General features: G+C 53.0%; 3 protein-coding genes across 9 annotated transcripts in view; all 3 read right to left on the bottom strand.

Moving 5' to 3' along the window:
• Positions 1 to 233: 233 nt before the first annotated feature.
• UQCRC1 (ubiquinol-cytochrome c reductase core protein 1) lies at positions 234 to 9210 on the bottom strand. Of its 4 annotated transcripts, none has more exons than XM_068558368.1 (13): positions 9102 to 9210; positions 8708 to 8851; positions 7074 to 7160; positions 5837 to 5966; positions 5447 to 5645; positions 4786 to 4865; positions 2764 to 2879; positions 2382 to 2525; positions 2081 to 2241; positions 1873 to 1958; positions 1292 to 1380; positions 870 to 945; positions 234 to 426 (listed from the first exon to the last, which is right to left on the bottom strand). In XM_068558368.1, exons 1-13 carry the CDS (start codon positions 9168 to 9170, stop codon positions 362 to 364), a joined length of 1446 nt encoding a protein of 481 aa, XP_068414469.1. In that variant the 5' UTR covers positions 9171 to 9210; the 3' UTR covers positions 234 to 361. The 4 variants fall into 4 exon arrangements, with proteins under 4 accessions (XP_068414469.1, XP_068414470.1, XP_068414471.1 ...); XM_068558369.1 differs by having other exon boundaries at positions 8708 to 8848; positions 9102 to 9208; XM_068558370.1 differs by having other exon boundaries at positions 9120 to 9185.
• A 6853-nt stretch (positions 9211 to 16063) lies between these two features.
• Positions 16064 to 16920, bottom strand: TMEM89 (transmembrane protein 89). Its single transcript, XM_068559515.1, has 2 exons — positions 16627 to 16920; positions 16064 to 16249 (listed from the first exon to the last, which is right to left on the bottom strand). Exons 1-2 carry the CDS (start codon positions 16918 to 16920, stop codon positions 16064 to 16066), a joined length of 480 nt encoding a protein of 159 aa, XP_068415616.1.
• A 973-nt stretch (positions 16921 to 17893) lies between these two features.
• The window catches only part of LOC137773952 (cadherin EGF LAG seven-pass G-type receptor 3), a 39720-nt gene continuing 31281 nt past the window's right edge, over positions 17894 to 26332 (bottom strand). For 2 of the 4 annotated variants that reach the window (XM_068559066.1, XM_068559064.1), the window contains 17 exons: positions 25948 to 26111; positions 25586 to 25750; positions 25356 to 25508; positions 24958 to 25040; positions 24726 to 24873; positions 24340 to 24453; positions 24092 to 24169; positions 23663 to 23758; positions 23465 to 23571; positions 23228 to 23297; positions 22158 to 22250; positions 21968 to 22072; positions 21553 to 21645; positions 20568 to 20747; positions 20306 to 20360; positions 19914 to 20050; positions 19434 to 19692 (listed from right to left, as the gene is read on the bottom strand). In XM_068559066.1, coding sequence (XP_068415167.1) covers positions 19678 to 19692; positions 19914 to 20050; positions 20306 to 20360; positions 20568 to 20747; positions 21553 to 21645; positions 21968 to 22072; positions 22158 to 22250; positions 23228 to 23297; positions 23465 to 23571; positions 23663 to 23758; positions 24092 to 24169; positions 24340 to 24453; positions 24726 to 24873; positions 24958 to 25040; positions 25356 to 25508; positions 25586 to 25750; positions 25948 to 26111 — 1856 coding nt within the window. In that variant the 3' untranslated portion in view covers positions 19434 to 19677. Of the gene's footprint in view, positions 19202 to 19433; positions 19693 to 19913; positions 20051 to 20305; positions 20361 to 20567; positions 20748 to 21552; positions 21646 to 21967; positions 22073 to 22157; positions 22251 to 23227; positions 23298 to 23464; positions 23572 to 23662; positions 23759 to 24091; positions 24170 to 24339; positions 24454 to 24725; positions 24874 to 24957; positions 25041 to 25355; positions 25509 to 25585; positions 25751 to 25947; positions 26112 to 26332 lie in introns of those variants that run through there. The other 2 variants (XM_068559068.1, XM_068559067.1) reach the window with 2 other exon arrangements.

Below are 26332 nucleotides of genomic sequence, written 5' to 3'. Positions count from 1 at the left end.
CTGGCTACGAGCATCGCCCATGCAGCTAAGTGGAAACAGCTGGCCTCAGCTCCCTGCAGGCATCAAAGGCTTCCGGCCTCTGTGCTGCAGCCCCACGCTTGCCCCTGGCTAAGGACACATCAGCATGTGGGAAGGCAGAAGGATCTAGGAGATGCAGAACCGGGAGGAAGTCCCTGCTCCCCAATCCAATGCCCAGTGGACTCCATGCCAATGCCAAGAGAGGGACGAGGCAGTTCTCAACACAGGACTTTATTGGTTGGTGGTTATCTGCAGCACAGGTTTGAAGGACTGAGGTGGTATGCTTGTGGCTGGGGGGACCACAGACCCCGGCTCCGCCCTCTTGCCTGCACAGGCTTCCTGCCTAGAAGCGCAGCCAGAACATGCCGCTACGGATCCGGTTATAATCTGGAAGCTGTTCAATGGGGCCTGTGGGGATAGGGTGGGGCATCAGGGTGAGGTACCTGGCCTGTACAGGGACACCTGGCCCTGCGCCGCACCCCATCCAGAGCTGCCCAGAGCAGCACAAGACAGGCTTAGAGTGGAAAGAGGGAAGAGAACATTCCTCCAGGGGGTGCTGAGCCTGTCCCTTCATGCTCTGGCCTTTGGAGCTCCACCCCACACACGGAGGTGTCCGTTACCCGGCAGGTGTGGGGTACTGATGGAGGCACCTTGGCAGGGAGTCAGGGAGCTGCTAGGACAGGTTTTCTGAGCAGGAACTCCCTGGCAGCCAGGCTATTGAGCAGAGCCTCTTAGGGGCCTCAACGTGCTGCTCCCCCGGAAAGCTGGGGGATGGGGGAGCAGAGGCAGAGGGGAGGCCAAGACAACGGCCTGAGGAGAAGGACAAAGAGCAGACTTTCTAGGCCACTCACCCAATCCAGCCACTGCTGGACACTGGTCATAGAAGTACTTGGAGCAGACCTCACGCACGATACTGGCATCCACCTCCTGCAGGATGAAGCAGAGGGCACACTGAGTGACAGGCACCTGGGGACCACCTCTGCCAGTCAACATTATCCAGCCGCCCAAGATCTTCCACACGTACCATGGAGCTGCCCCTCAACCAAAAGGGGAAATGCAGCAGGGCTCTCCCTGCTGTAGATCTCCACGGGCCCCACCCATCCCTACAGCCATCAGTGCCTCTGCCCTGCCCTCCAATTACACCACCGAGGCAGGTGACGCTGCCTAGGACACCAGGGTTGCCTATAGGAGCAGTCTGCACTGCCTCAACTCTCCACTCTCTGGGAGTCTGCCAGGCCAAGACTCCAGAACCTCTCCCAGGGGCCCCCGTTACCGCAATCCGGCTTTCCCACTCAGCCAGGGGGATGCGGCGGCCATACGTCAGAAGACTACGTCCAATGTCCTCACACACAGGAGTGGTGCCTGCACGGGTTGGGGGAAGTTTACAGGTCCACATGCTCCAATCCACGTGGGTCCAAGCCATGCATGCGAGGGTGCCCCCAAGAGGCCCCGGCTGAGAGCACTACCCCCGCCCACCAAGCAGCCCACCTCGCTGCCAGTGAAACGGCAGGGAGTGAGAGTGGGCACAGCGTCCTCGGCATATGTCCCAGAGATGCTGCCGAAGTGCTTCATGGTACACACAGAACCTCCAGCGTTCTGGGCTGACCTGGACCCTGGTCTGACCTAGACCACAACCCTCACTTGTACAACCACCTGTCACTGTATCCATGGGCTGTTGATCTAGCCTACCCACACCTGTACCTAAAACCCCAGGCCCCTCTGAGAGGGGTAGCGGTGGGGTATGGTGTGACCTCCAAAGTTTTCATTTCCAACCTTGGTTAGGAACGGTGGCCACACTGGGACTGTCACTGCCAGTATGCACTCTACCCCTTGCCACAGGGCTGCAGGACTCACCATCCAGATGAGACACCAGAGCATTTCTGAGAATGTTTTTGCCCCGGACCACCTCGCTCTCTGTGGCACTGGTGCAAAGGCGCATCCTAGAGCAGGGGTGGGGTGGGATTCATCCTGAGAGACGGTGCTGTCTCTGAGCCTCCCACGGTCCTGCTCAAAGGGCCCTATTCCCTCCCCACCTCCCTGGCAGCACTAGGCCGCCACTCACCACTGGCCCTGTAGGAAGAACATCATGTCGTCGATGCTCATGTGGTCGCAGACAAAGTGTGCGCCCAGTAACCCCGTCTCTGCGTAGCAGATGTTGAAGGTCTGGAAACTCTGGCACAGCTTCTTGGTTGCAGCAACTGCAGCCAGTGGGCTGGACAGGTGCTACCAGGGATGAGGGTGGTCAGCACCCACCCTCCTGTCTGCGGTCCACACCCCAAACCCCACAGTACAAGCGCCCACAGCCCAGCTCCCTCTCTTCCCTGAAGACAAGGTCCCATCCCATGCCCACCCCTGGGACTCACCGTGCCACCACCGTAAGTGCAGTCATAGTGGCCAATGATGGCATTGGCCACCTGGAGGGCCACATTGTCCGGGTTGGCCCAGCCAGGCCCCTCCACTGCAATGGCCACATGGGCCAAAGGCAGGGCATCATCACGGTGGCGGATCTGAAACAGTACATGGCAAAGCTGAGGGACAGCCAGACTTCCCAGGCGACCAGCAAAGGTGCCAAGTGTGGGTGGAGAGTGTGCATCCAAGTGTGAACACGTGTGCCTGTGAGGCAGCAGCCACAGGACACCTGCCCAACTCGAGGCATCTCCGGAGTCATGAAGATAGCCATGCACACGAGGGTGCCCCCAAGAGGTCCCGGCTGAGGGCACTACCCCCGCCCACCAAGCAGCCCACCTCGCTGCCAGTGAAGCGGCAGGGAGTGAGAGTGGGCACAGCGTCTTCAGCGTATGTCCCAGAGAGGCTGCAGAAGTGCTTCTGGGCGAGGTCTAGCAGCTGCCGGTGCTCCACCCCTGCCGAGACAGACAGCAGAGTTACTGGCCAGCCAGGGCCCAAGGCACAGGGTAGAGGAGATCACACACAAGCAGAGGACCCCATGTCCTGCCTTGATGGGAAACACCAAAAGGAAGACATGACATCAGGACAAGGTGAGGGAAGAGGACCCTTCACAGACACACTCTATCTCATGGGCGGGGCAGGCACCTCAGGGTCAAACAGCTTCCATCACCTCAGCCACAGGGAAGCAGAAGCATGCTGAGCTTCAAAATGGGTTCCCCTGGGCTTCCCTGGTGGCGCAGTGGTTAAGAATCCGCCTGCCAATGCAGGGGACACGGGTTCGAGCCCTGCACCTGGAAGATCCCACATGCCCCAGAGCAACTAAGCCCGTGTGCCACAACTACTCAGCCTGAGCTCTAGAGCCCATGAGCCACAACTACTGAGTCCACGCACCACAACTATTGAAGCCCGCGCACCTAGAGCCCGTGCTCCGCAACAAGAGAGGCCACCGCGATGAGAAGCCCGCGCACCGCAACGAAGAGCAGCCCCCGCTGGCTGCAACTAGAGAAAGCCCGCGGGCAGCAACGAAGACCCAACGCAGCCAAAAATAAATAAATAAATCTATTTAAAAAAAAGGATTCCCATGTGACACATTCCCACCAGCACCAAGGACAAGACTGGTGCTCCCTGGGCATAAGGCCACCTGCCCTGCCTTCTCCCTCTGGCCCTTCCTCAAGCAGATCCTGTGGGGGCTGGCAGGTGAGAGGGCACGAAGAGGTGCTATGCAGGGCTGTGACTAGCTCCGGGGTCCCCTGAGAGCTGGGGACGTTTACCAGTAACGTTACAAACTCACGCCTCAGGACCCCTGCTGGACCTCACCTCTGCAAGAGGAGGCCTTTGCTGCCATAGCGCCTTGACCAGTGGGCGCTGTGGTAGTAAGCAGCCTCCCCCAGGTACAGCCTGCTAGGTGCCTCTGCCTCTTATTCTTTCCTTCCCTGAGCTCAGATCCTGTTGGACTCAACAAAGTCTGATGTGTCAGTAGCTCAGACTGCTCTTGGTCCCGAGGTTCACTGGCCCCAAGGCCACCAATCATGTTCTTCCTATCAATCTTTCTTGCCCAGTCAGCTGTCACGACCTAAGCTGGGAAAGCACCCTGGGCCTGCTCCCGTCCCCTCCCCGCCACGTCCCCTCCATCAGGTGTCTATCTACAAAGCCACCCTGAGTCCCCGCACTTCTCTCCCAGCTCCTACCGTCCCCCACCAGGCACCTGCCACAAGCACTCCCTGCGCCTGCCCACTTCCGCTCTGGCCCCTACACGGCAGCAGAGCGAGCCTCAAAACACACACCAGCCCGTGACACTGCTCTTCCCCTCCGCACAGACCTCCCGCTCCCGACCGAATTAAGTCCCACCTCTCTTTAAGCCTCTGTTCAAACGACACATGCTTCAAAAGCACCTCCCTACCCTCTAACTCTGAGTCCCCCATTAAAGTCTCCCTACCACTCTATGCCTTCCTTTCAAGGCACTTCCCATCTGTCATGCAATGTCTGGTTTGCCCACTGACAAGGCCAAGAGAAACAAGCCTGAGGGCTTGAATCTCCCACCAGCCTACAACCTGGGTCTCCTACGACCAGGTGGGGTTGAGAAAACCCTGAGGCTTGGAGGGGCCAACAGCCCAACTGAGGCCTGTACTAAAGAGGGGTGTAGCATCCCTGGGCGGCCAGTTTCAGTGGTGGCAGCAGAGGAGAATCCGACCCCACCTCAAAGAGCATGGAAGAGCGGTCACTCCCCTCAAGGACAGGGTGGGAACAGTGTCCCCAGGAGTGGAAGATCCCTATGGTCAGAACCGGGAGACTTGGCCCTGGTAACCAAGGCCACAGTCCACCCCCCTATTACCACAGGGCTTCAACGAGCCCATCGCTCACCTCCAGCTGCTGCTAAAACCATTCGAGAGGCCTTGTAATGCCGACTGAGGTACTCAGTCAGGTCTGCCCGAGACAGCTTCCTGCAAGACATACAGCCAACTGGTCAACACCGCTCCCAAACCAGAATGATCTGGGTCACACAAAACGGGGCTGAGGAGACAGACCAGGAGACATGGCTTCTCTAGAGAGCAGGACCCCACAGACCAATTGGTCCTTGCCCCATTTCTGCCACCCACCACTCTGGGGCCCAGAGGGCAGCCCTCATTGGGCCCCCCTCACATCCCACCTCAGGACAGCCTTGTAGTCCCCTCTGAGGAGGGTGTGAACTGACAGTGGGGGCTCTTGAGGGGCAGCAGCAGAGCTCATCCCACCAGAGGACAAGAAGCCATGTGGAGGGATACCCAGAGCACCATCCCTCAGGCTGGCAGGACATGCATGGAAACGTACCCTACAGCAAAGCCCGAAATTCAAGTGAAAACCACACAAGTGTTAAAAAAGAATCACAGGGACCATGTGGCAACATAGAAAATGTCTCCACTTATGTGAATTAGGAAAATAAACAGCACAGACAGTAGATCAACTAAAGACAAACTCATGTGGACATGGCCTGGCCATGCCAGAACGAGGGGACGAATTCCACCCCAGACCAGCCAACGCTCACCTGACATTCTCACTGGACCCCTCCACGGCCTGGGCTAGAGGTGTGCCCTGGAATGCCGTGGCATGCAGGTAGTCAAAGACCACGTCCCGCATAGATGCATCGTTCTCCTGCAGCTCCTGCAGGATCACATCACGCTCCTTCTCAACCTGGGAGTCTTCTAGGCTGCAGTTCTGCACAATGTCGGCCAGGAGCTCCACAGCTGGATGCAAGAAGGACACGTTTGGAGACCAGTAACAGGACAAAACCCCAGGCCTGACACCACTGGTTGCTTTGTTGCAAGGCCATACTCTAAGGGTAACCCCATTCTTCAGCCAGGCCAGGGGCTCCTGAGTGCCTGTCCTCTGCACTCCTGGAGTCCTACCGGTGTCCCGGCCCCATCCTCCAGCGTACCTTTTGGCAGGTCCTTAGACAGTGCCTTGATGTAGTAAGCTGTGTGCTCCCGGGTGCTGTAGGCATTAAGATGGGCCCCCACGCTCTCCACCTCCTTCTCCAAGGCACTGCCAGGCCGATTCTTTGTTCCCTGGAACCACACACCAACAGGACAAATCAGGAGCCACATGGGAGCCCAGGACCCCCATCCTCACAGGCTAAAGTCCCAGCAGGACCACTGGTCCACAGGTATCTCCCTCAGCAAAGACTCTGGGGTTACACGGCCCAGAGGCTGTGCTCACCAAGTGCTTAGCAGGCCTTAAGCCAATCAACATCACAGCATCGTGGACCAAGAGAATGAAGACATCCAGGGGCCAGGAAAGAAGGGCATGGCCAAAGCAAGTGTTACCTGAAATCCAGAGCTCCCATACCAAGAGGGGGTATAGCATTTGACTGAGAGCTCCCATACCAGCCTGACCTTACCAGCACTCCCTCTCCTCTTATTGACAGTCATGGTCAGGTAAGCTCACACCTGTGCTCAGGTGATGCTACCACTACCCACTCTCCCTCATACCATTTATATGACTCTGTGTGTGTGCTATGGCCTCTGTAGGACTCAACCTTAGTCCAGTGTGTGTGTATGTATGCGTGCACGTGTATGGCAGTGCTGCTGTCCAATGATACACACACGTATCAATGTGTTGAGACTGACACACACAACTGTGATGATGGACCTGGCTAGCTGCCCATTCCTGCTCCACAACACCACCTATCCCGTATCTTCTCCATTTTTTTCATTCATTTAAGAACTCAGTCTCTACTCCATGCGAACACGAGGTGGCTTAGGAGCTGTTCCCATCCTCAAGAAAGCTCCTACTCACTTCTACAAACAAGAGATGCACAGCATTTTACAAAAACTAAATCTGTGGGTTTGTTACAATGCACGTGTACATCCACAATTCTACATCCATGCATGCACACAACACAGGCCTGGCCTCTGGTGAAGAGCAGGGCTCCTATGGCTCCCTGGGGTTTTTCTGGCTCTGGGGGCCTTGTGCAGGGGTTCACCAGATAGGCGCTCACTCAGAAGAGGCCAAGTCCACATGACTCCTCCCAGAAAAGTCATCCAGAGATCTCTTTCCCCCACTACCCTGCTAAAACCCGTAATTGAGGAGGCTGACTTTTCTGACCTGCATCCTCAGGAGGGACAGCAGGAAGCCCTAAGCCCAGGGCAGATGCAGGACTTTAGGAGCCTCACCTTGAAAGCCAGATGCTCCACAAAGTAGCCTGCCCCGTTGTTCTTCTCAGTCTCATAACGGCTGCCAGCATCAATCCACACCCCCACCTGGACAAGAAACCACCAACAAAGGTAACACACAAACCACCTCGCCCCCCCTTACACCCCACCCTGCATGACCCAGCACAAGCCCCAGACAGGGGCTCACAGTCCCACGCTGGGGAAGAGCTTCTCAGCAGGACCCCTGTGCTTAGAGGTACAGGGCACCAGCTGAATGACTAGTCACACTGCATCACCTCTCCTCCCTGCTCTATTTCCTGACTGGTTATCGAGACTCGGAGGGAAGCTTCAAACCAGGCACGTTCACCTGTCCCATCACAAGAAATTCTTAAATTCAACCTCACTTTTCAGTTGATTTTTTGTTTCTTCTAGGCAAGCAACTAATCATTTGAAAACAACTTCTTTTCTCCTTCCTAAAAATTATACCCTGCCTTTGTTCTGGTGATTGTGTCCTTTCGCCATTAAAGAAGAGACTATTGGCTTAAACACTGAACATTTTATCATCATAAGTAGCCTTCATTCACACTTAAAAAAAAGTTTTAAACAGAGCTGGACACCTAACACTGCAAAGTGTCTCCTTGGCACCCAACGAGAGAATCTTAAAATTTTCTTAATAGCCTCCTGGTGTGCTGTGAAACACAAACCACACTACTCACCCCCATGGTGACATAGACCTAATCTTTTAATTTACTATTTGTTTCACAGCTGACTTAAAATGTTCACATCTACTTTCCTAAGAGATGTTGATATACGTACTATGTGTCATACATTCTTTACACGAACATCTATTACACATCTAACATCTTCGAGAGATACGTTTTACAATCCATGGCATCCTTTGATTATAATTGGCAGCATTCTTTTCCTGCCACTAGAGCACAGTGATGCTCCTTACAATCTAGAGCATCTTAGTGTCCATGAAATACAGCATTCTCTACCAAGCTTCAACAGGCTGTGGTTCGGCTTATACAGGTGCCATGTAATAAGGAAATTGCCCATCACCTTTTGCTGTGTTCAGTAACAACTTATATCACAGGACATTATTTGTTCCTGGAAAACTGAAAGAATTTACCAATAAAACCACTTGAAGTTTGGGGTGGGGAGGAGACGGTTCGCTTCTTGAGAATCTTCTCTGTTTATCTGGCCAAGATTTCTATCTTTGAGTGAATTTTGAGGAAAATTATCTACTTAACTGGAATTTTCTAGTTGATTTCTTCTGCAATACATTTCCAGTCTAGGCAAGGGATTATGATTTGGGGCCGTGAGGCTGGCAGTCACCTAATGTCTCTGAACCCTATTTTCCTCATTGAAGGATCACTTCTCTCATATGGGCTGCTGAAGAAAAAGCTGACAAAAGACTTGGCCTCTTGATTGGCAAGCATCACACGCTAAGTAAGTGTTGGTTACGGTGAGGATTGCCCCCAAGAAGTCAAGGCGTGGCTAGGGTAGGGATTGGGGTAGGAGGATCAATCCTGAGGTGGCTGAGTGGAGTCTAATCCAAACCACAGAACACTTGAGCCCAAGGTCACACCACGACTTGGGAAAAGAGACCATGCCCAATATGGAGGTGCAATCCCGACAGCGGACCCACTCACCGTGCAGGTAGGCTGGGACGACTGCTCCGAGGCCACTCGCAGCCCGTTGTCCAGCTGGCTGACCTGCGTCTCCGGCACGCTCTGCAGGGCCTGGGCGTAGGTGGCGATGCCCCGCAAGACAGGCGACCTCAGCAGGGCCGGCTGCTGGAAAGGGAAGACCAGGACTGAGGACTAGATTGGAGGATCGCTCCTTAGCTCTCAGGCCTACAGTGGGATCCCCGTCCCCGCCCCCAGGCCAGCCGCGAGACTCCCATGCGTGCCCTCGGCCGTGACCTTCCCACGGCCCTGACCCCGCGACCTCCCCATTCTCGACCCGCCGCCGCTAACAGCCCGCTCCCGGTCTGCATTCCAAAGACCCGTTCTCCATAGCTCTGCGCTCTCGCTGACACCTCACCGAGCGGCAGCTGCGCACCAGCACTCGCGTCCCGGCGCTGGCCGCCCGGCAAACCGCGGAAGCCGCCATCTTCTGGCGCCAGTGGACGCTGAGCCGCACCACGCATGCGTAGAGTGGACGCAGCGGCGCGCGAGGCGCAGGCGCAGTACCGCAGACTTGGCGCTCGGCTGCTCCCTGGCGGAGGACGCCGCGGATATTCATTCTCTGCTGGTCGTTAGTTCTTGTCTTCGCGTCCCTGGGTACCAGTGCGCATTAATCCATCTGGCTAGTCATCGTCCTGCGCGGGTCTGTTCTGGATCCAGTCCATCTTCCCTCTTCACCCGTGGTGGTGGCGTGGGGGGCAGAGTGCGCGATGTTTCTCGCCAACAGTGGGCGCCTCGACTCCACTGAGTGCTCAGAGCGGCCGGGCGGGCGGGGAGCGCAGCCACAGCATGTTTGCGAATCGCAACCCCAGGGCTAAACCACCAGGGTGGAATCTGGGACTATGAGGCTGCTGCTGAAAGTCACGGTTTTCTCTTTAAAGGAATGGAGAAAGTTCAGACGGTTGACATGGAAAGAATTTAGCAATATATTGCTAAGAAAAAACAACAGTTTTAGAGACTAATTTGTGAAAAGGATTCCTTGTTTGGAAAACAAAACACACACAAAACAAAACGAAGTGCTTTTTCTAATAGGCTACATAGAAAAAAATCCAGAGGAACTCACTCTAAACTCTCATTCAGGTGACTTACAGAAAATGAATTCAGGGGAAGGGAAAAGAGGCTACGATTTTTACACTTCTGTATTATTTTAATACATAATTTTAAATTTTTAGGGAATTCCTTGGCGGTCCAGTGGTTAGGACTCTGCGCTTTCACTGCAGTGGCCCGGTTTCAATCCCTGATTGGGGAACTAAGATCCTGCAAGCCGCGGGTCTCAGCCAAAAATAAAAAAGTAAAATAAAAATAAATTTTTTACAAAAAATATTTGTTGCTTTTGAAATAATAGCATATTTCTGAACTGTACTTCCTTTTACAGGTATATGAGGTTTTCTGTGATCTTCAAAATATCACTCAAAACTTTCTTTTATAAAAATCAGACAGAAGATGCTTAAGTGTGCACTGATAAATATTTTGTGAGCTAAAATTATGTTATGATCTTGACATGAAAAAATAAAGTGAAATAGAATCTCCTAATTAGTTTTTTAAAAACTAGTTTTTAGAACCGTTTTATATTTACAGAATAATTGAGCAGATGATACAGAACTTCCCATATATCCCTGCCCACATGCAGGCATGCACAGTTATTCCTATTAATAGCTTACCTTATTGTGATACATTTGTTACAATTAATGAACCAATATTGACATATTATTATTAACTAAAGTCCATAGTTTATTCAGATTCCCTTAGTTTTAGTTTTTACCTAATATCCTTTTTCGTTCTAGGATCCTATCCAGGATACCACATTCCATTTCGTTGTCATGTCTCCTTAGACTCCTCTTGCCTGTGACACAACCTCTTCCAGTGACCAGCGTATTGTGCACCTTCCTTCTAGCAGAGCTCCCCCAAAGAGCTCACTGCCTCCAATTCCTCTCCTCCCACTCTTTCCCAAACCCACTCCAATCCCACCCCCAATTAATTCCTCCAAAACCACACCTGTAAAGGTAATCAATGAGCTCCATGTTGCTAAATCTAATGGCCAGTGCTCAGTCTTGTTTAAAGTGATTGGCCACTTTTTCCTCTTTAGAGTCATCCCTTCTCCACCTTTAGTTTCCCATGCTCTCCTGTTCTTGTCCTACCTCCCTGTACATCTCAGTTAAACATGCTAAAGGGCTTCCCTGGTGGCGCAGTGGTTGAGAATCTGCCTGCCAGTGCAGGGGACACGGGTTCGAGCCCTGGTCTGGGAGGATCCCACATGCCACGGAGCAACTGGGCCCGTGAGCCACAACTACTGAGCCTGCGCGTCTGGAACCTGTGCTCCACAACAAGAGAGGCCGCGATAGTGAGAGGACCACGCACCGCGATGAAGAGTGGCCCCCACTTGCCACAACTAGAGAAAGCCCTCGTACAGAAACGAAGACCCAACACAGCCATAAATAAATAAATAAATAATTTTTAAAAAAACAAAAATAGCCAAGAAGTGTATTAAAAAAAAAAAAAATGCTAAAGCTGGGACTTCCCTGGCGGTCCAGTGGTTTGGACTCCGCACTTCCACTGCAGGGGGCGCGGGTTCGATCCCTGGTTGGGGAACTAAGATCCTGCATGCCATGCAGCGCAGCCGGAAAAAAAAAATGCTAAACTTGAACTCTTTACTTTCCCTCCCAAACCTGTTCCCCCCATAATTGTCTTCATCTCAGTAAATGACACTTCCATTAACCAAGTTGCTCAGGCTAAAAATCTAGGAGTCATCCTTGACTCTTCTCTCTCAAAATCCACACCCAATCTTTTAGCAAATCCAATAATTTCTAATCCAGTTACCTACCCCCCACCTTCCCCCCCCCCCCGCACTGCTACCCTGGGGTGAGAAGGGAAGGACAATGAGACAACCAGGAAGTGTGATGTGGTAGACGCCCAGGGAAGGATATGTTTCAAGAGATTGGTCAAAAAGGAAATGCTGCTAAAAGGTCAAGTACAAGCAGTGGTCATTGCAATGATTTGGCAAGAGTCTTTGATGACTCATTGATCTTCTGGAATTTACTTGGCCTATGGGGTGAGGTGAGACCAAAATACCCTTTTTCCCCCTAATTTGCAAACTGAATTTTGTTAACAATTCTTGACCAGGCCTCATTTCTCTATCCATCTCTGAGACTCCCTTTATTCCCCCCAGAGTCTCAAAACTGTAAAAACAGGTCCATGCGGGCTGCCTGAGAGGGCTCTGGCACTCACCTTACTCTCCTCACTCAATATTTGATATACACTTCAGTTTATTCTTCTAGATTTTTTCTTTTTCTTTTATTTTAATTTTAGTTTTTAAATTGTGCTAACATATACATAACATTTAGCACCTTAACCATTATTACATCTTAACATTACACAGTTCGGTGGTATTAATTACATTCAAAATGTTGTGCAGGGAATTCCCTGGCAGTCCAGTGGTTAGGACTCAGCACTTTCACTGCTGGGGCCCGGGTTCGATCCCTGGCCAGGGAACTAAGATCCCGCAAGCCGCATAGTGCAGCCAAAAAAAAAAAAAAAAAAAAGTTGTGCAACCATTATCACTATCTAGTCTGCTTTCAAAACTTTTTCCTCATCCCAAACAGAAATTCTATATCCATTAAGCAATAACTCGCCATTTCCCCCTTCCTCAAATCTCTGACAACCTCTATTCTACTTTCTGTCTCTATGAACTTGACTGTTCTAGGTACCTCATATAACTGGGATCATAGAGTTTTGTTGTTAAAAAGATAACAGGCCCAAAATAGAGTCGCTCATGCTAAGCCCCAGGCCACCAAACCAAGTCTTAGTTTTAGTTGGGCTCTCCCAGAAATGGAATCTTAAGCCAGTCAATCAGGAATCTCCTGATAAACACTATTTGATCAGGTCATCTGCCTGTTATACTATGACATCCCCTAAAGGAAAGTAACTTTGCAATAACCAACCTGCTTTTTTTGCCTGCTATAGTATCCTTGTTCCCACTCCCTTTTGCCTATCAAAATCTTTCATTTTTGTTCAGCACCTTGGAGCTCTTTTCTACCTGCTAGATTGGATGTGCCTGATTTGAATCAATTTTTGCTCAAATAAACTCTTAAAATTTTTAAACATGCCTCAGTTTATCTTTCAACATTGTCCTTTTATCATTGGTTTATTTCACTTAGCATGATGTTTATCTATTTATCTGTTGGTGGACATGGGCTGTTTCTACCTTTTGGCTATTGTGAATAATGCTACAATGAACACTCACTGGCATACAAGCATCTGTTTGAGATGCTGCTTTCAATTATTTTGTTATTTACCTAGGAGGGGAATTGCTGGATCATATGGTAATTATATTTTTAGCTTTTTGAGCAACCACCAAGCAGTTTTCTGTAGTGGCTGTACCATTTTACATTCCTGCCAGCAATGCAAAAGTGTTCTAATTTCTCTACATTCTCACCAATATTTGTTATTCTCCAATAGCCATCCTAATGGGGGTGACATGATATCTCGTGGTTTTGATTTGTATTTCCATAATGACTAGTGATGTTAAGCATCTTTTCATGTGGTTATTGGCCATTTGTATATCTTCTTTAGACAATGTCTATTCAAGTCCTTTGCCCATTTTTGAATTTGTTTTTTGTTGTTGAGTTGTAGGAATTCTTTAGGTATTCTGGATATTAGTCCCTCCTTAGATATATGATTTGCAAATATTTTCTCCCATTTTGTGAGCTGTCTTTTTACTCTCTTAATAGTGTTCTTTGATGCACAAATTTTTTATTTTGATGAAGTCTAATTTATCTATTTTTTCTTTTGTTACCTGTTCTTTCAATGTCATACTTAAGAAATCATTGCCTTCTCCAAGATTATGAAGATTTCCATCTATGTTTTCTTCTAAAAGTTTTATAGTTTTAACTTTTAAATTTAAATCTTTGATCCTTTTTACTTAATTTTGTATATGATGTAAGGTAAGGGTCCAACTTCATTCTTTTGCATGTGGATATTCAGTTTTCTCAGCACCATTTTTTGAAAAGACTATCTTTTCCCCATTAAATGGTCTTTGCACTCTTGTTGAAAATCAACCGAATATATATGTGAAGGTGTATTTCTGGGCTTTCTATTCTATTTCATTGGTCTATATGTCTATTCTTATGCCAGCACCACACTGTTTTGATTACAGTACCTTTGTAGTACATTTTGGAAATCAGAAAGTTTGAGTCCTCCAACTTTGTTCTTCTTTTCCAAGATCGTTTTGGCTATTCAGGGTCCCTTGAGATTCCATATAAATTTTAGGATGGGTTTTTCTATTTCTCTTATGAAACACCATTGGGATTTTCACTGGGATTACACTGAATCTGTAGAACACTTTGGGTAGTATTGCCATTTTAACAGTATTAAGTCCTCCAATCAAAGAACATGGAATGTCTTTCTATTTATTTAGGTCTTTTAAATTTCTTTCAGCAAGAAGAAATCAGGTGGCACCTTCAGCACTTCACTTGGAAATTTTTTCTGCTAAATATTACAGTTCATCATTTACAAGTTCTGCTTTCCATCCAAATACGGGTTATGATTTCACTAAGCTTCCCACAACTATTTAACAAAGATTCCTTTTACTCCTGGTTTCCAATAACATGTTCCTAATTTTCTTCTGAGCCCTCAATGGCAGCATTCTTAATGTCCAAATTTCTGCTAACAGTTGTTTGAAGGTAGTTTTGGCTTTTTCTATTATGCTCCCTGACATTCTTCCAGCCTTTGCTCACTGCCCAATTCCAAAGTCATTTCCACATTTTTAGGATTTGTTACAGCAGTACCTCTCACTCTTGATACCAATATTTAGTAGTTTTCTATTGCTGCCATAACAAATCACCACAGACTTAATGGCTTAGAACAAAACAAATTTATGATCTCACAGTTCTGTAGGCCCAAAATCCAACATGGATGTCATTGGGCTAAAATCAAGGCATTAGCAGTGCTGTGTTCCTTTCTGGACACTCTAGGGGAGAATGTGTCCTTGGTCATTCAGGTTATTGGCAGAAGTTAGATCATAGTGGTTGAAGGACTGAGGTTTCTGTTTTCTTGCTGGCTATCACCCAAGGGTCATTCCCAGCTTCTAGAGGCCATCTGAATTCCTTGGACCTTTGGGTGGTGGAAGATCTCTTCCACCACCTTCAAAGCCAGCAGCAGAGGATTAGTACCTCTCACACTTTGAATCCAACCAACTCTCCTGCCCTCCTCTTCCACTTTTAAGAGCTCATGCAATTACACTTGGCCCACCAAAATAATCCAGAATAATCTTCCCATTTTAATGTCTTTAACTTAATTCCATCTGCAAAATCCTCTTTGCCATGTACTGTAAAATATTCACAGACTCCGAGGACATCTTGAGGGCCATTATCCTGCCTACCACAGCCTCCCTAGGAGACACCAACTCCTGTCCCTTCCCAGACTGCCCTCTCCTGTGCTCCAGAATTCCTTCTTTCCCCTGAAATCCTGACCATCTTATAGTTCGTGGAACAGGTCAAGGTCTCTTTCCCCACCTGGCCCTTGTATGTGCTTATCCTTCTGACTGGAGCACTCTCCCCGTCCTCTCATCACCCCACTCACCCTTCAGGTCCCAGCAGTCAGCCCACACCAGCCCTACTCCAACTGGCTCAGCACAACTCTCTGCAGAGGAATTGAGTTTTTGAGTCTGCTTCATCACCACCTCTACCCTCCCCTATTTGTGAGTGGGTGAGCGAGGAGCCTGTTCTGTTCATCAGCAGATCCTGATGCCTATGGTAGAAGGAAGGGAGGAAGCAGGTGAGGGCCCCTTTGGGGAGGTTCAGCCCTCATCCCACTTCCAGGAGCTTCAGAGCAAGGGCCACTTAGGTGCCAGAGCATGTTTGAGATGTCACAAAGATGAAGGCAGCCAGGGCCCTCCCTCTACCCCCAGCCCCAGCTCAGGCCCCGCAGTCTCAACCAGGAGCCCTAGCTGACTCAGCCAGGTGGTCACCTCTGGGCTGCCCTCTCTGGACCACCCACACCTGCCCTGATGGCCAAGTCTTCTCCCAACACACTGGGGACCCCTGAGGAGCCCCAGAAGAGCAGTTGTATTTATGAGTGGGATCCCTAGAGAGGAGGAGTCAGTTGGTGTGGGCAATGGAGCAGTGTGAGCCAGCCTGGGGCCCACCTGCCCAGCCATCAATGGGCACCGAGGCCTCGATGGGTGTGCTGGCTCTAAAAGTAGAAAAGGGGCACAGGGTCCAGACAGGCCTGGAGAGAGTAAGACACACAGGCCTGAGCCTGGCCCAGAGCCTCAGGCCATCCCCGCCCCAACAGGCCACCAGGCAAAGAGAGCAGTATGTTGGGTCACCCGCTCTGGGCAGGAGTCCCCTTTATTTGGGTTCGCTGCTGGGTGGCTAGACGCTGCAGATGGCCCTCAATATGGACCAGGAGGGCATCCAGCATGTGCAGGACCCCAAGGAGTAGGGCACGGTCTGAGATCGGGGCCCGTCGTTTCCAGGGTGCACAGGGGTTAGCCGTCACCTGCGGATGCTGAGGATAGGACCAAGAGGCAGGAGTGAGAACAGAAGAACGGGACAGAGGTGTGGTGGGAAGCGGGACTTAGGGTGATGGAGGATCGCGGAGGGTCTGTTGTGGCCTAGTATGGTCATGGGGCCCATGGAGGCTGGATGAGGAATAGGGATAATAAAGAGGGAGGATGGGGCAGGGTACTACCCATGGGAAATGGCCAGGGACTGTTGGGTGTGGACAGATATAGGGACCCTGGGGTGTGAGTGATGGGGGAGGGGCAGGGGGAGGGGCAGCAGGAGGCCCACAAGACATGAGTGGGAGGATGGGTAGAGAATTATGAGCTCATTGGGTAGGAACAGAGGTAGGAGGCTGTGGGGACAGAGCAGTGCCACGCTCACCTCACTCTTAGTGGCCTGTGAGCGCCGCCGTTGCATCACCGCACGGCTGAGCATCAGCATCATGGTAGTGGCGACGGTGACCCCAGCCACTGGGTAGATGCAGTTCACCCCCAGGCCCATCCAATGGCCAGGACAGCCCAGGCTGCCCTTGCAACCCTCCAGGCTGTTTGGCTGGCACCCCCAGGGCTGTAAGTCCAGCCCCACCTGGTACCACAGGGGCCGTGACCAGGTGTGGGTGCGGACAGGCATCGCTAGCAGAAGCAGCCATGGCAGGAAGGACTGTGCGTGCAGCATGGCTGCTGCAAGTACTAGGGGCCGGAACCTGGGCGCCTGGCAACGGACAAACACTCCTCCCCCAGGGGCAGGTGAGGCAGTAAGTTCCAGCTGGGCCCACGGCTTTCAGGAGGGGCGGCCTGGCCAGAAAATATGGGGCGGGGGGTGGGATTCCAGGGCCGGGCAGGAGGGCAGGCTTGGGGGCCCAGGAATGAGAGAATGCCTCCTTCCCCCTCTCCTTCCTCCTCACCTAACATACAAACCCTAAAATTCTAACACCCACAGCTCCTAATGCTGCTCTCCACCAGTGGCAGCACCAACCACAGGCCAACCAAGCTAAGCACACAGAGCTGCTCCCTGCTCCCCTATGCCCAGACTCAGCCCCATGGTCCACGTCGCAGCAGAGTGAGCACTCAGAAATGTGGGCGCGCACTCTCTGAATAAAGCCTGAAGGCTCACCCTGGCCTATGAGGTGCTCAGTGCTCTGGTCTCCCCTCCTGCCTCCTGTAGGCCTCCCTGGTGTTCCTTGAACACACCTGCTGTTCCCTACACTAGGAGCACTGTCCTAGAAAGAGAACTCTCACGGCTGGATTTCAGCTCAAGTGTCACCTGCTCCCTGAGTCTCCCTCCCATGACCATCCTGGGTAACACAGTCCCTTCTCTTTCACGTGACCCTGTTTTATTTATTTATTTGGCTGCATTGTGGCATGTGGGATCTTAGTTCCCCAACCAGGGATTGAACCCGTGCACCCTGCAATGGAAGCACAGAGTCTTAACCACTGGACTGCCAGGGAATTCCTGACCCTGTTTCATTTTCTTCAAAGCATTTCAGTACAGGTATACCTTGGAGATACTGTGCTTCGGTTCTAGACCACCACAATAAAGCGAGTTGCACAAATTTTTCAGTTTCCCGGTGCATATAAAAGTTATGTTTACACTACACTGTAGTCTATTAAGCATGCAATAGCATTATGTCTAAAAAAAAGTACATACCTTAATTTAAAAAAACACTTTATTGCTAAAAATTGCTAACCATCATCTGAGCCTTCAGCGAGTCACAGTAGTAACATCAAAGATCACTGATCACAGATCCTCCTAACAAATATAATAATAATGAAAAAGTTTGAAATACCTCGAGAATTACCACAATGTGACAGCGACATGCGGTGAGCAAATGATGCTGGAAAAATGGCACCAAAAGACTTGATTGACTCAGGGTTGCCATAAACTTTCAATTTGTAAAAAACACAGTATCGGCGAAGTGCAATAAAACAAGGTCTGCCTGTATCTGCAAGTTCATGTTTGAGGTTTACCTTCCACTCCAGTACATAGGTTCACTTAACCAGTATTTACCAAGCACTTCCTTGTGCCCAGCGCTGTTCCTGGTGCCTGGAGGCAGTGTGACAAAGGGCCCTGACTTCCTGGGCAGGGTTTTGGGGGTGGGGAAAGGACAGATGATTTGTGAACACAGAGCAGGGCACTAACACAGGCCAGGATAGAAACAGCCAGGCAAAGGGTGCCTCTGTGACTTGCAGGGCAGGGCAGCCTCTGTCCACTGGTCCAGCACAGAGCCCAGGGCCTGGTCGGGACCTGCGAACGGCAGGCTCACTTGTTTTGGCAGGTGACGTGAGCCCAGCACTGTTGCAAGCTGTTTGTGGCATTTACTCATTTAATACTCATTGAGGAACCCGTGAAGTGGGTACTATTACCATTTCTGCTCTCCTGATGAGGATACTGAGGCCCAGAAAGGTTCGATCCCCCCCACCCTGGCCCCCAGTCACTCAGTATCAGCTGGCCTGAAGGCCCATTGCTGCCCACTGGGCCACATGCCCAGATGTTGGTGTTTTATGACAGAAATCAACATGTGGTTCTTGGCTGACGGTGACCTGCAAAGCCCAGGTGATCTAATTATACAAATAAGCATTTTTCCCAGGTAAATCAATCATGCACATTCTTTCCTTTCTTTTCTTTTCTTTTGGCTGCACCATGCTGCTTATGGGATCTTAGTTCCCCAACCAGGGATCGATCGAACCCTCACCCTTGACAGTGAAAGCATTGAGTCCTAACCACTAGACTGCCAGGGAATTCCCATATTCTTACTTCTCAATGCAGACTGGCAACACCTGTGAATACCCTGTGCTTCCTCGGCTGGTTGCTCAGGTGTTCACACCACACCCTCCAGGGGCTGCCCAGTAGCGCCAGGCCTGCTCTGCACCTTATCAGGGGTCCCTGAGAACAGGTCATTCCTGAGAAGCAGCTCTGATTCCAACCATTTTACAGCCGAGGACACAGGTGCCGAGGGCTGCGCGTGGCTGGGGAGGAACTTGGACCTGGGACGCCCTCACCCTGGGCCTAGCCCCGCAGCTCTCCCTCCTGCTCCACACTCCCCCTGCCTGACCCTGCCCTCCCCGAACTTTCCCCCCAACTTCCGACCCCAATTCCCACTTTGGGGCATAAGAAGGGTCAGGAGCCAGGGCTGTGGATTATACCCTTGCCCCTGCCAAGCCCCCACCAAGCCACAGCAGAGCCTGGCATTGGGCAAACAAATCTTTATTCCTGAGGCTAAAAACATGCATGCTCCTCCAACTCGGCCAGTGCCTTATCCCAGGCCTAGAGCACTGAACTTGGAGTCCCAGGACCTCCATCCCTGAGTTATGTGCGTGCGTACGGAGGGGACTCCTGGGTGACATCTGGAGGCAGCCCAGGGGTAGGGGGTCCTCACGGGTACCCTGTCGCAACCTCCAGAGGTGGGCAGTCTCAGGCAGGGTGGCAGCACGGTCAGAGTTTGGTAACCTGGGCAGGGAGAGGAGGAGAGGCTCCTGTCAGTTTCTGAAGGACATACTACCCCCTCCCCCGGGAGCAGCTTCCTCTAAAGGCAGGAGGGGAAGGCAGTGGATCCACTGGGGGCAGACCTAATCAGAGCCATCGAGGAAGGGTGGACTTCCTGGAAATGGGGTCAGGATGGGACAAGCAGTAGATAAACAAAAAGAGCTCAGCAACAGAGGTCAGCTCACCAAAACAGGGTTGACAGGGCTGGACCTCGGGTGTTGGAGTGCAAAGATGACAGCATCGTGAACAGAGGCAAAGAGATGCTGCTTGGTGATAGATGCATCGAAGAAGTGTCCCACCTCAAGCTGCGTGACCACGGGAGCTGTAGGCAAGGAGTTGGTCTCCCCTGACCCGCAGAACCCCCAGGAACCTCCAGGCACTGGCGGAATGTCATCCTGACCACCACCCCTGAGGCTTATAGCTAAACCCCAACTCTTGACCCTTGACCCCTCCCTCCCAGGACACCTCTGACCTCCAGTTTCAGAGAAAGACTTTTTCCTTGTGCTGCCTGGCAGATTCCTTGGCCAGAATCCCCACCCCCTCCCCGGACCGCTCTTGCTGTCTGCACCCCACGCACAGTGGCAGGCGGCCATGTACACCTCCACCTCGATCTCCCGGAAGTCACGGAAAATCTGTGGCAGAAAAGGGGGCCAGACTCAGAGGGAGGCTCAGGGGCTCCGAGGGGGGACTTGGGCAGGCTTGGGGGGAGGGAGTTCAGAGGGGGAGCTCAGAGGGTTGGGGGTTAGGCTCAGAGGGCTCTTGGAGTTAGTTATGGGGTCAGGGTTGAAGGGCCTTGTCCTCCCCCAAGGCCCTTCTTAGGGGTGCCCCGAGCCCCTTACATTCTTCAGGCTCTTGAGACACACAGTGTCCACGAAGGAAAGGGAGCTCAGGTCCAGGATGAGGCTGTGGAAATCTGGCTGAGGCAGGCCCAGGGTCTTCAGTGAGGACATGTCTGGGGCCTTGGCATCTTCTTGACCCCTGGCTGCTGTATCCTCTAGCTCAGTCCCTGCGCTCACCTGCTGGGAAACCAGACACACTGCAAGGGCCGCCCACGGGGGGTAAAGGCAGGGAACATACACAGACGTGCAGAGACACACAGGATCAGACGTGTAAACGGCCACGTATATGGGACATGCAGTGGACACATGAGGATATGGAGACAGGGAGCCTGTATGTAAAGACAGGAGGGACACATGGGGACACACAGGAGAGGGTGCCCAGACTCCGGGAGCACACACAGATATGCATCTACTGCTCTGTTACCTCCTGGGCCCATACTTAACAGGGACACTTAAGAAGGAAGGACATCAGAGACCACGCCCCATCCTCAGTCAGCCAGAGTGACTGAGGATGGGGACAAACCAGAAGAGACACATGGACACACACGCACACACAGATATCCTGGCACCCTGCCTGAGTCTTTTTCTAGGGGAGGGGGGCGCTGCACAGCATGTGGAACTTCCCTGACCAGGGATGGAACCCATGGCCCCTGCACTGGGAGCGTAGAGTCTTAACCACTGGCCTGCCAGGGAAGTCCTGCCTGAGCCTCTAATTGAGATTCGTGTCCCCTTTGATCCCAGATTTTTCCCACATGCCCAATCCCTTCCCTCTGCCCATGAACACAGACTGCAGGGTCTTGTAGAATTCACAAATTCAAGGTCTTTGGCTAGGCCTCAGATTACAGATCAGAGAGCCACAAGCAGAATTCTATGGCATATCACTAGAGATCTCCCTGCAGAGCATCTGATCCATCACTCCATTCCACACATGGGCACTCTCATCCCTGCAGCTCATGGTTGGCTGCTCTCCCACCTCCAGCCTCACCTTGGCCTTGGAGCCCTCCACATCGTTGCTCTCGATGTCTGTGACACTGGTGTTGACATTGATGGAAATGGAAGTGCCCTTGGAGGCGGCAGCCTAGGCCAGGAAAGAGGGGGACCAGGAAAGAGGTGTCCCAGCTGTCATATGACAACCAGGCCAGGCAGGTGGACCAGGAGCTGAAGCTTGGGACCAGGGCAGCCAGGCTGAAGGCTGTGGGGTTTTGACCTACTTTGGGAAGAGGACTGTGATGGTTCACGCCATCATTGGCTTAGGAGGCGGGAGAAAAACAAAACTGCCCCCAGAACCCTGACCTGCAGGGTCGCTGGGGGCATCAGGGAGAGAGGAGGAGGGATGAAGAATGAGGGTGAGAAGCCAGGAGGCTGGGAGAAAGGACGGGTGGGGTCAGAAGGGCCCCTGCCTGTTTCGGGAGCTTATTCTCTTTCTGAAGTCGCTTCAGCTTTAGCTCCTGCTTCCTGAGCAGTTTCTTCTTCTGGGAGATGAGGTGGTCCACGTTCACACCGCACTAGAGCAAAGGGCAGGGCAGGGGATGTGGACACTGGGGAGGTGAGAGACTGTCTGCCCCTCCCGCTGTGGACCCCAGGCCTCACCCTCTGCTTCAGCGTGTCACTGTAGAGCTCAGCGTTGGCAAAGTACATGGTGGCCGAGGAGCGGAAGACCTTCACGCCGGGGACCTCCCTGGCCTGGGGATGGGTCAGGTTGGGGGTGGCTGAGCCCTCGTCTCTCCTAGCTGCATCTTGTTCTCTTTCTTTCCTCCCCTGTGTACTCCAGTACCTGCCATCACCAACCCTCTGCTTCCCAGCCAACAGAGGCCCGGCCTGCGGCCCGTGCCCTCCCAGGAGCTGGTGGGGTCATCCTGACCCCTCAGCTGGGCCTGTCAGAGCTGCTGCTTCTTCCTCCAGGGCATCCTGAACCTCTCCCACCCCATCTCCCCTGTCCTTCTGCCAATACCCAGGCCAGGTTTCAATGGCTCTTAGCTTCCGCTTGGGTCTCCAACCCCAGCACTGGGGTCTGTTTTCTGTATGTGGACAGAGAGACCCTCCTCAGCTGCCAGCCCAGCCAAGCCTTCCCCGGCTCCCACCCCGCTCAGGACACTCCAGGTCTCTGCTCAGCCTCTGGGCCTGAACGATGTCCCTGCGCCACCCCCCACCTCCCTTTCCATCCAGCTGAGCTTCTCCCCTCATGTCCTTCCCTCACTCTGCCTCATCATACTATGCTCAGCCTTCAAGGCTCCATCAGGGAAAATGAGCTTGTTTTATTCCAGAGCCCCCACCTTTGTTCCCAGGGCTTGACGTGAGACTTCTCAGGAGGTAAAGGAGGGAGATTCAGTAACCCCACTGATGAGGTCAGCAAACAGCCTCCCCTACATCCTCGTGCCCCAGATCCTGCCCCTCTACATTCCTGCCCCAGGGCTACTCTGCAGGATGGGGCTTGTACTGTGGCCTCTAAGACAGACTCCTCCCCCAGGCCCTAAGGCCCCTACTCTGAGTATGGGGGTCAGAGACCCAAATTCCTCCCTCGAAATTCCAAGGACCAAAGCACCCTTAGCGCCCCACCCCCGTGTCCTTGCCAAGTACGCAAGGACCTGATAAGGGATGGCCCAGTCTACCTCTGTCCCACCCCATCCACGCCATCCTCTGGCTTAGCCCCTGCCACTCACTTCTGAGTACTCTGCCACGTCTCTGTAAATATCTGTGTCTGGCACCTGCCCCAGGACAGAGTAGTGGGGCCTGTGAAAGAGAGAGTGTGAGAAGAGGGGTCATTAGGAGAGGGGGCAATGAGGGGGTTCTAAGGAGCCTTGGGTCACCCCCCAAGATGTGGGAAAGCTGGGGGAAACCAGCGTGGACCTCACTCCCTCACCAGCTGGAATGAGGGGGGAACCAAAGGGGTGACTCACAGCTGTGTGCGGACCACCACGAGCAGCAGGGAGAAGACTACCGCAACTGCCAGGCCAAGGTCCAGGTTTAGCAGGATGGTGGCCACAAAGGTCACCAGCCAGATGAGCTAAAAACAGAAGGGTAGTAGTCAACAGGGTCTAGAAGGGTCACTGGGGCTGAAGGCCCTGACCCCACCCCTGGGCTCCCAGGCCTCTCACCAGATCCACTCGATTTGCCTTCCAGAGGGAGTGTATGTCGGTGAACTGCATCAACATGCCCTTCAGGTTCACAATGATGGCAGCAGCCAGGACTGCCTGAGGGAGGGGGAGGGTCACCAGCAGCTACTGAGGGGTGCGGGATGCTGACAACCCTGACCAGCCGGCATGAGCCAGACTGTCCTCAAGCACCTGGGTATGACCCCGAATGACACTAGCCACCTCCTGCCCCCGGACCTAACAACTTGGGTCTGACTCTCAAAGATTCTTACCCCTGACTGTCGACTCCAAATCTCAACCCAGAGATCTCAAGCTTGAAAAACAGGGCATAACCCTGTATCCCTCCCCCTCACCCAGGCCCTGACTGACTGATCTGAGTCCCTGGCCTGGCCAAGGCCCTCAAGCCTGGCTGGGCGCGGGATGGCGGCTCACCTTGGGCAGGTCTTGGAAGAGTTCTCCAAGTTTGACGATGATAATGAGGATGAAGAGGGAGGAGATGGCTCCAGCCACCTGTACAGTGGGAGTGAGCGGGCAGATGGGTGGGCGGGAGTGTAGGGGAGAAGGAGGCGAGAGCAGGGGGAAAGGGGGAGAAGGGGGGAGGGAGGAGAGCAGGGGGTAGGACCACCCAGGCAAAGCCGTGTGCGTGCAGATGCACACCCAAGCCCACACCTGCAGCCCACCTGTGTGTTGCCCCCGGTGCTCTCCTGTACCAGGCTCCGAGACATAGAGCAGCTCACAGGGAAGCACTGAAAGATGCCCCCGATGAGGTTACTGAGGCCAAGTGCCACCAGCTCCTGATGGGGGTAGTGCAGGTGTGAGGACACATCACTAGCAGTGCGTGGTCACTGTGTCCAGGCCTATGCATCCCCAACCTCCATCCCCACTCGGTAGCCCCCAAAGACTTGGCCGCTGTCCCATGTGTCCTGCTCTCCCACCCTCAGTTCCCCATGTGGCCCCAGCACATCTGTTTGCTGTTTCCCTGTCTCCCACCTGATACTCCAGCCCCCCAGGCCCTGGGGTCTCTGTACACCCGCCCCCTCCGTGTCTCACATCCCATTCCCCAGACCTGGTTGCTGTCCACCCGGTAGCCATGCCTCAGGGCGAAGATCTTCCCCAGCGAGATGGCAATGGCGAACCCAACCACAGCGATGGCGAAGGCATTTCCCACAAGCCTTGCGAACAGCTGGGGGCTGGGGGCCACTGGGGGCACCAGCCTGTGAGGGGCATCTGTGAGGCCAAAGGAACGTTGTGGCCCTGGCCACCCAACCCTCCCTGACCTGACAGGGGCTGGGGCTCACCCTGCAGGGATTTTGCCCACGACATCCACCCCAAATCTGTGCTGCAGTCCCACGCCGTAGGAGATGCCTGTGGCCCCGATGAGCTGCGGGGAGAGGACAGAGTCAGGGGAGGTAGGTGCTGGCACCACCGTTAAGGGGGATGGAGAAATCACTTTGGGCGTAAAGAGAGAGGCCTGAAGTGAAACCTTCAGAGGGGTGGGCAGAAGTCAGCGATAGGGTAAGAGATGGACACCACCATTTTGGGGAAAGGGAGATGCTGTCAGGGGCTGTCGGCTGTGGTCCCCCCAGTCCTCAGTGCCCACGCCAACTAGTCTTTAACTATCTGAGGGATGCCCACACAGCAGGGACTCCTCACTTGCCCTTCCCCCTGCCCCCCTCCCCTCCACCAGAATTCGAACCGTGAGCAGCTCCCCGGGGAGCGGCATGGGCAGTTGTCGCCGCAGCTTGTCATTCAACAGCTTCACCAGCACAAGCACCACCCCTGCCACAACTGCGGTGACCATGGTGCCGACCACAGTCTGGGGCAGCTTCCAGCAGACCTCCAGTACTGTCTGAGGGGAGGGGGGGTCACAGCCAGCACTCAAGGTCCTGGGCCCACCCACCCTTCCCTCCTCCCACCCTCACTCACATAGATGAGGGACAGTGGCCCAGAGCGGCTGCTCAGATGGAGGCCAAACACATACTTGAGCTGCGAGACGAAGACCTGCACAGACGCGGCTGTGGTATAGGCTCGGACCAGAGGCTCTGACAGATAGGTGACCACGAAGCCAAAATGGACCAGGCCCAGCCCCACCTGTGGGGTGCACAGGGCAGTCAGGGGAGGAGAGGGTCCTGGGGGTGGCCGGGGCAGAGCCCAGGGCAGGTGGGATCAGAGGGGGATGAGTGATGAGGAGGAGGAAGATGGTGATGGCCAGACACTCAGGGGACCTGGCAGATGGGGTGAGGGGTGGGTCTGGCAGTCAGGGGCCTGTACTCCTGACTGCTCCGCACCTGGAAGAGGCCAACAAGGACACTAAGTGTGGAGGCCACCTGCACCCGAGCAGCATCTCTGGCCGCCACATCAACAGTGGAGTTCGAGGCCTGCAGGAAGGCTTCATCTGGAGCCAGTGATTCTGTCACACTGCCCACCATCACGGACATGACAGCAAAGGTGCCTGCGGGGGCAGATCAGGGTGGTCTGAAGGGGAGGGGGCACTGCCCTGCCCTGGAGTCCTGGTCTTAAGGGAGAGGCCAGGAGACACCCAGTTCTAGCCCAATATCCTCAGACTTGCTGTGCAAATAGAGGCAGCGCTGGCAGTCAGGTATGAACTCTAAGTTCAAAGGCTCTTGAGTGTGGCTAGAAATGTTGGCCCTGCATCATCTACCTTGTCCCACC

Source organism: Eschrichtius robustus, chromosome 12 (assembly GCF_028021215.1).
Source record: "Eschrichtius robustus isolate mEscRob2 chromosome 12, mEscRob2.pri, whole genome shotgun sequence".
Lineage (NCBI taxonomy): Eukaryota > Metazoa > Chordata > Mammalia > Artiodactyla > Eschrichtiidae > Eschrichtius > Eschrichtius robustus.
The sequence above is the reverse complement of the archived record's forward strand: the minus strand, read 5'-3'. Positions and strand labels throughout refer to the sequence as shown.

Coding starts and splice junctions, on each gene's coding strand:
- UQCRC1 (XM_068558368.1), bottom strand. CDS start 9,170: ATGGCGGCTTCCGCGGTTTGCCGGGCGGCCAGCGCCGGGACGCGAGTG. Junction 946..1,291: donor AGTGGGAAAGCCGGATTGCG/GTAACGGGGGCC, acceptor TTCATCCTGCAG/GAGGTGGATGCCAGTATCGT. Junction 427..869: donor TCCAGCAGTGGCTGGATTGG/GTGAGTGGCCTA, acceptor CTATCCCCACAG/GCCCCATTGAACAGCTTCCA.
- TMEM89 (XM_068559515.1), bottom strand. CDS start 16,920: ATGCTGCACGCACAGTCCTTCCTGCCATGGCTGCTTCTGCTAGCGATG. Junction 16,250..16,626: donor CACAGGCCACTAAGAGTGAG/GTGAGCGTGGCA, acceptor TCCTATCCTCAG/CATCCGCAGGTGACGGCTAA.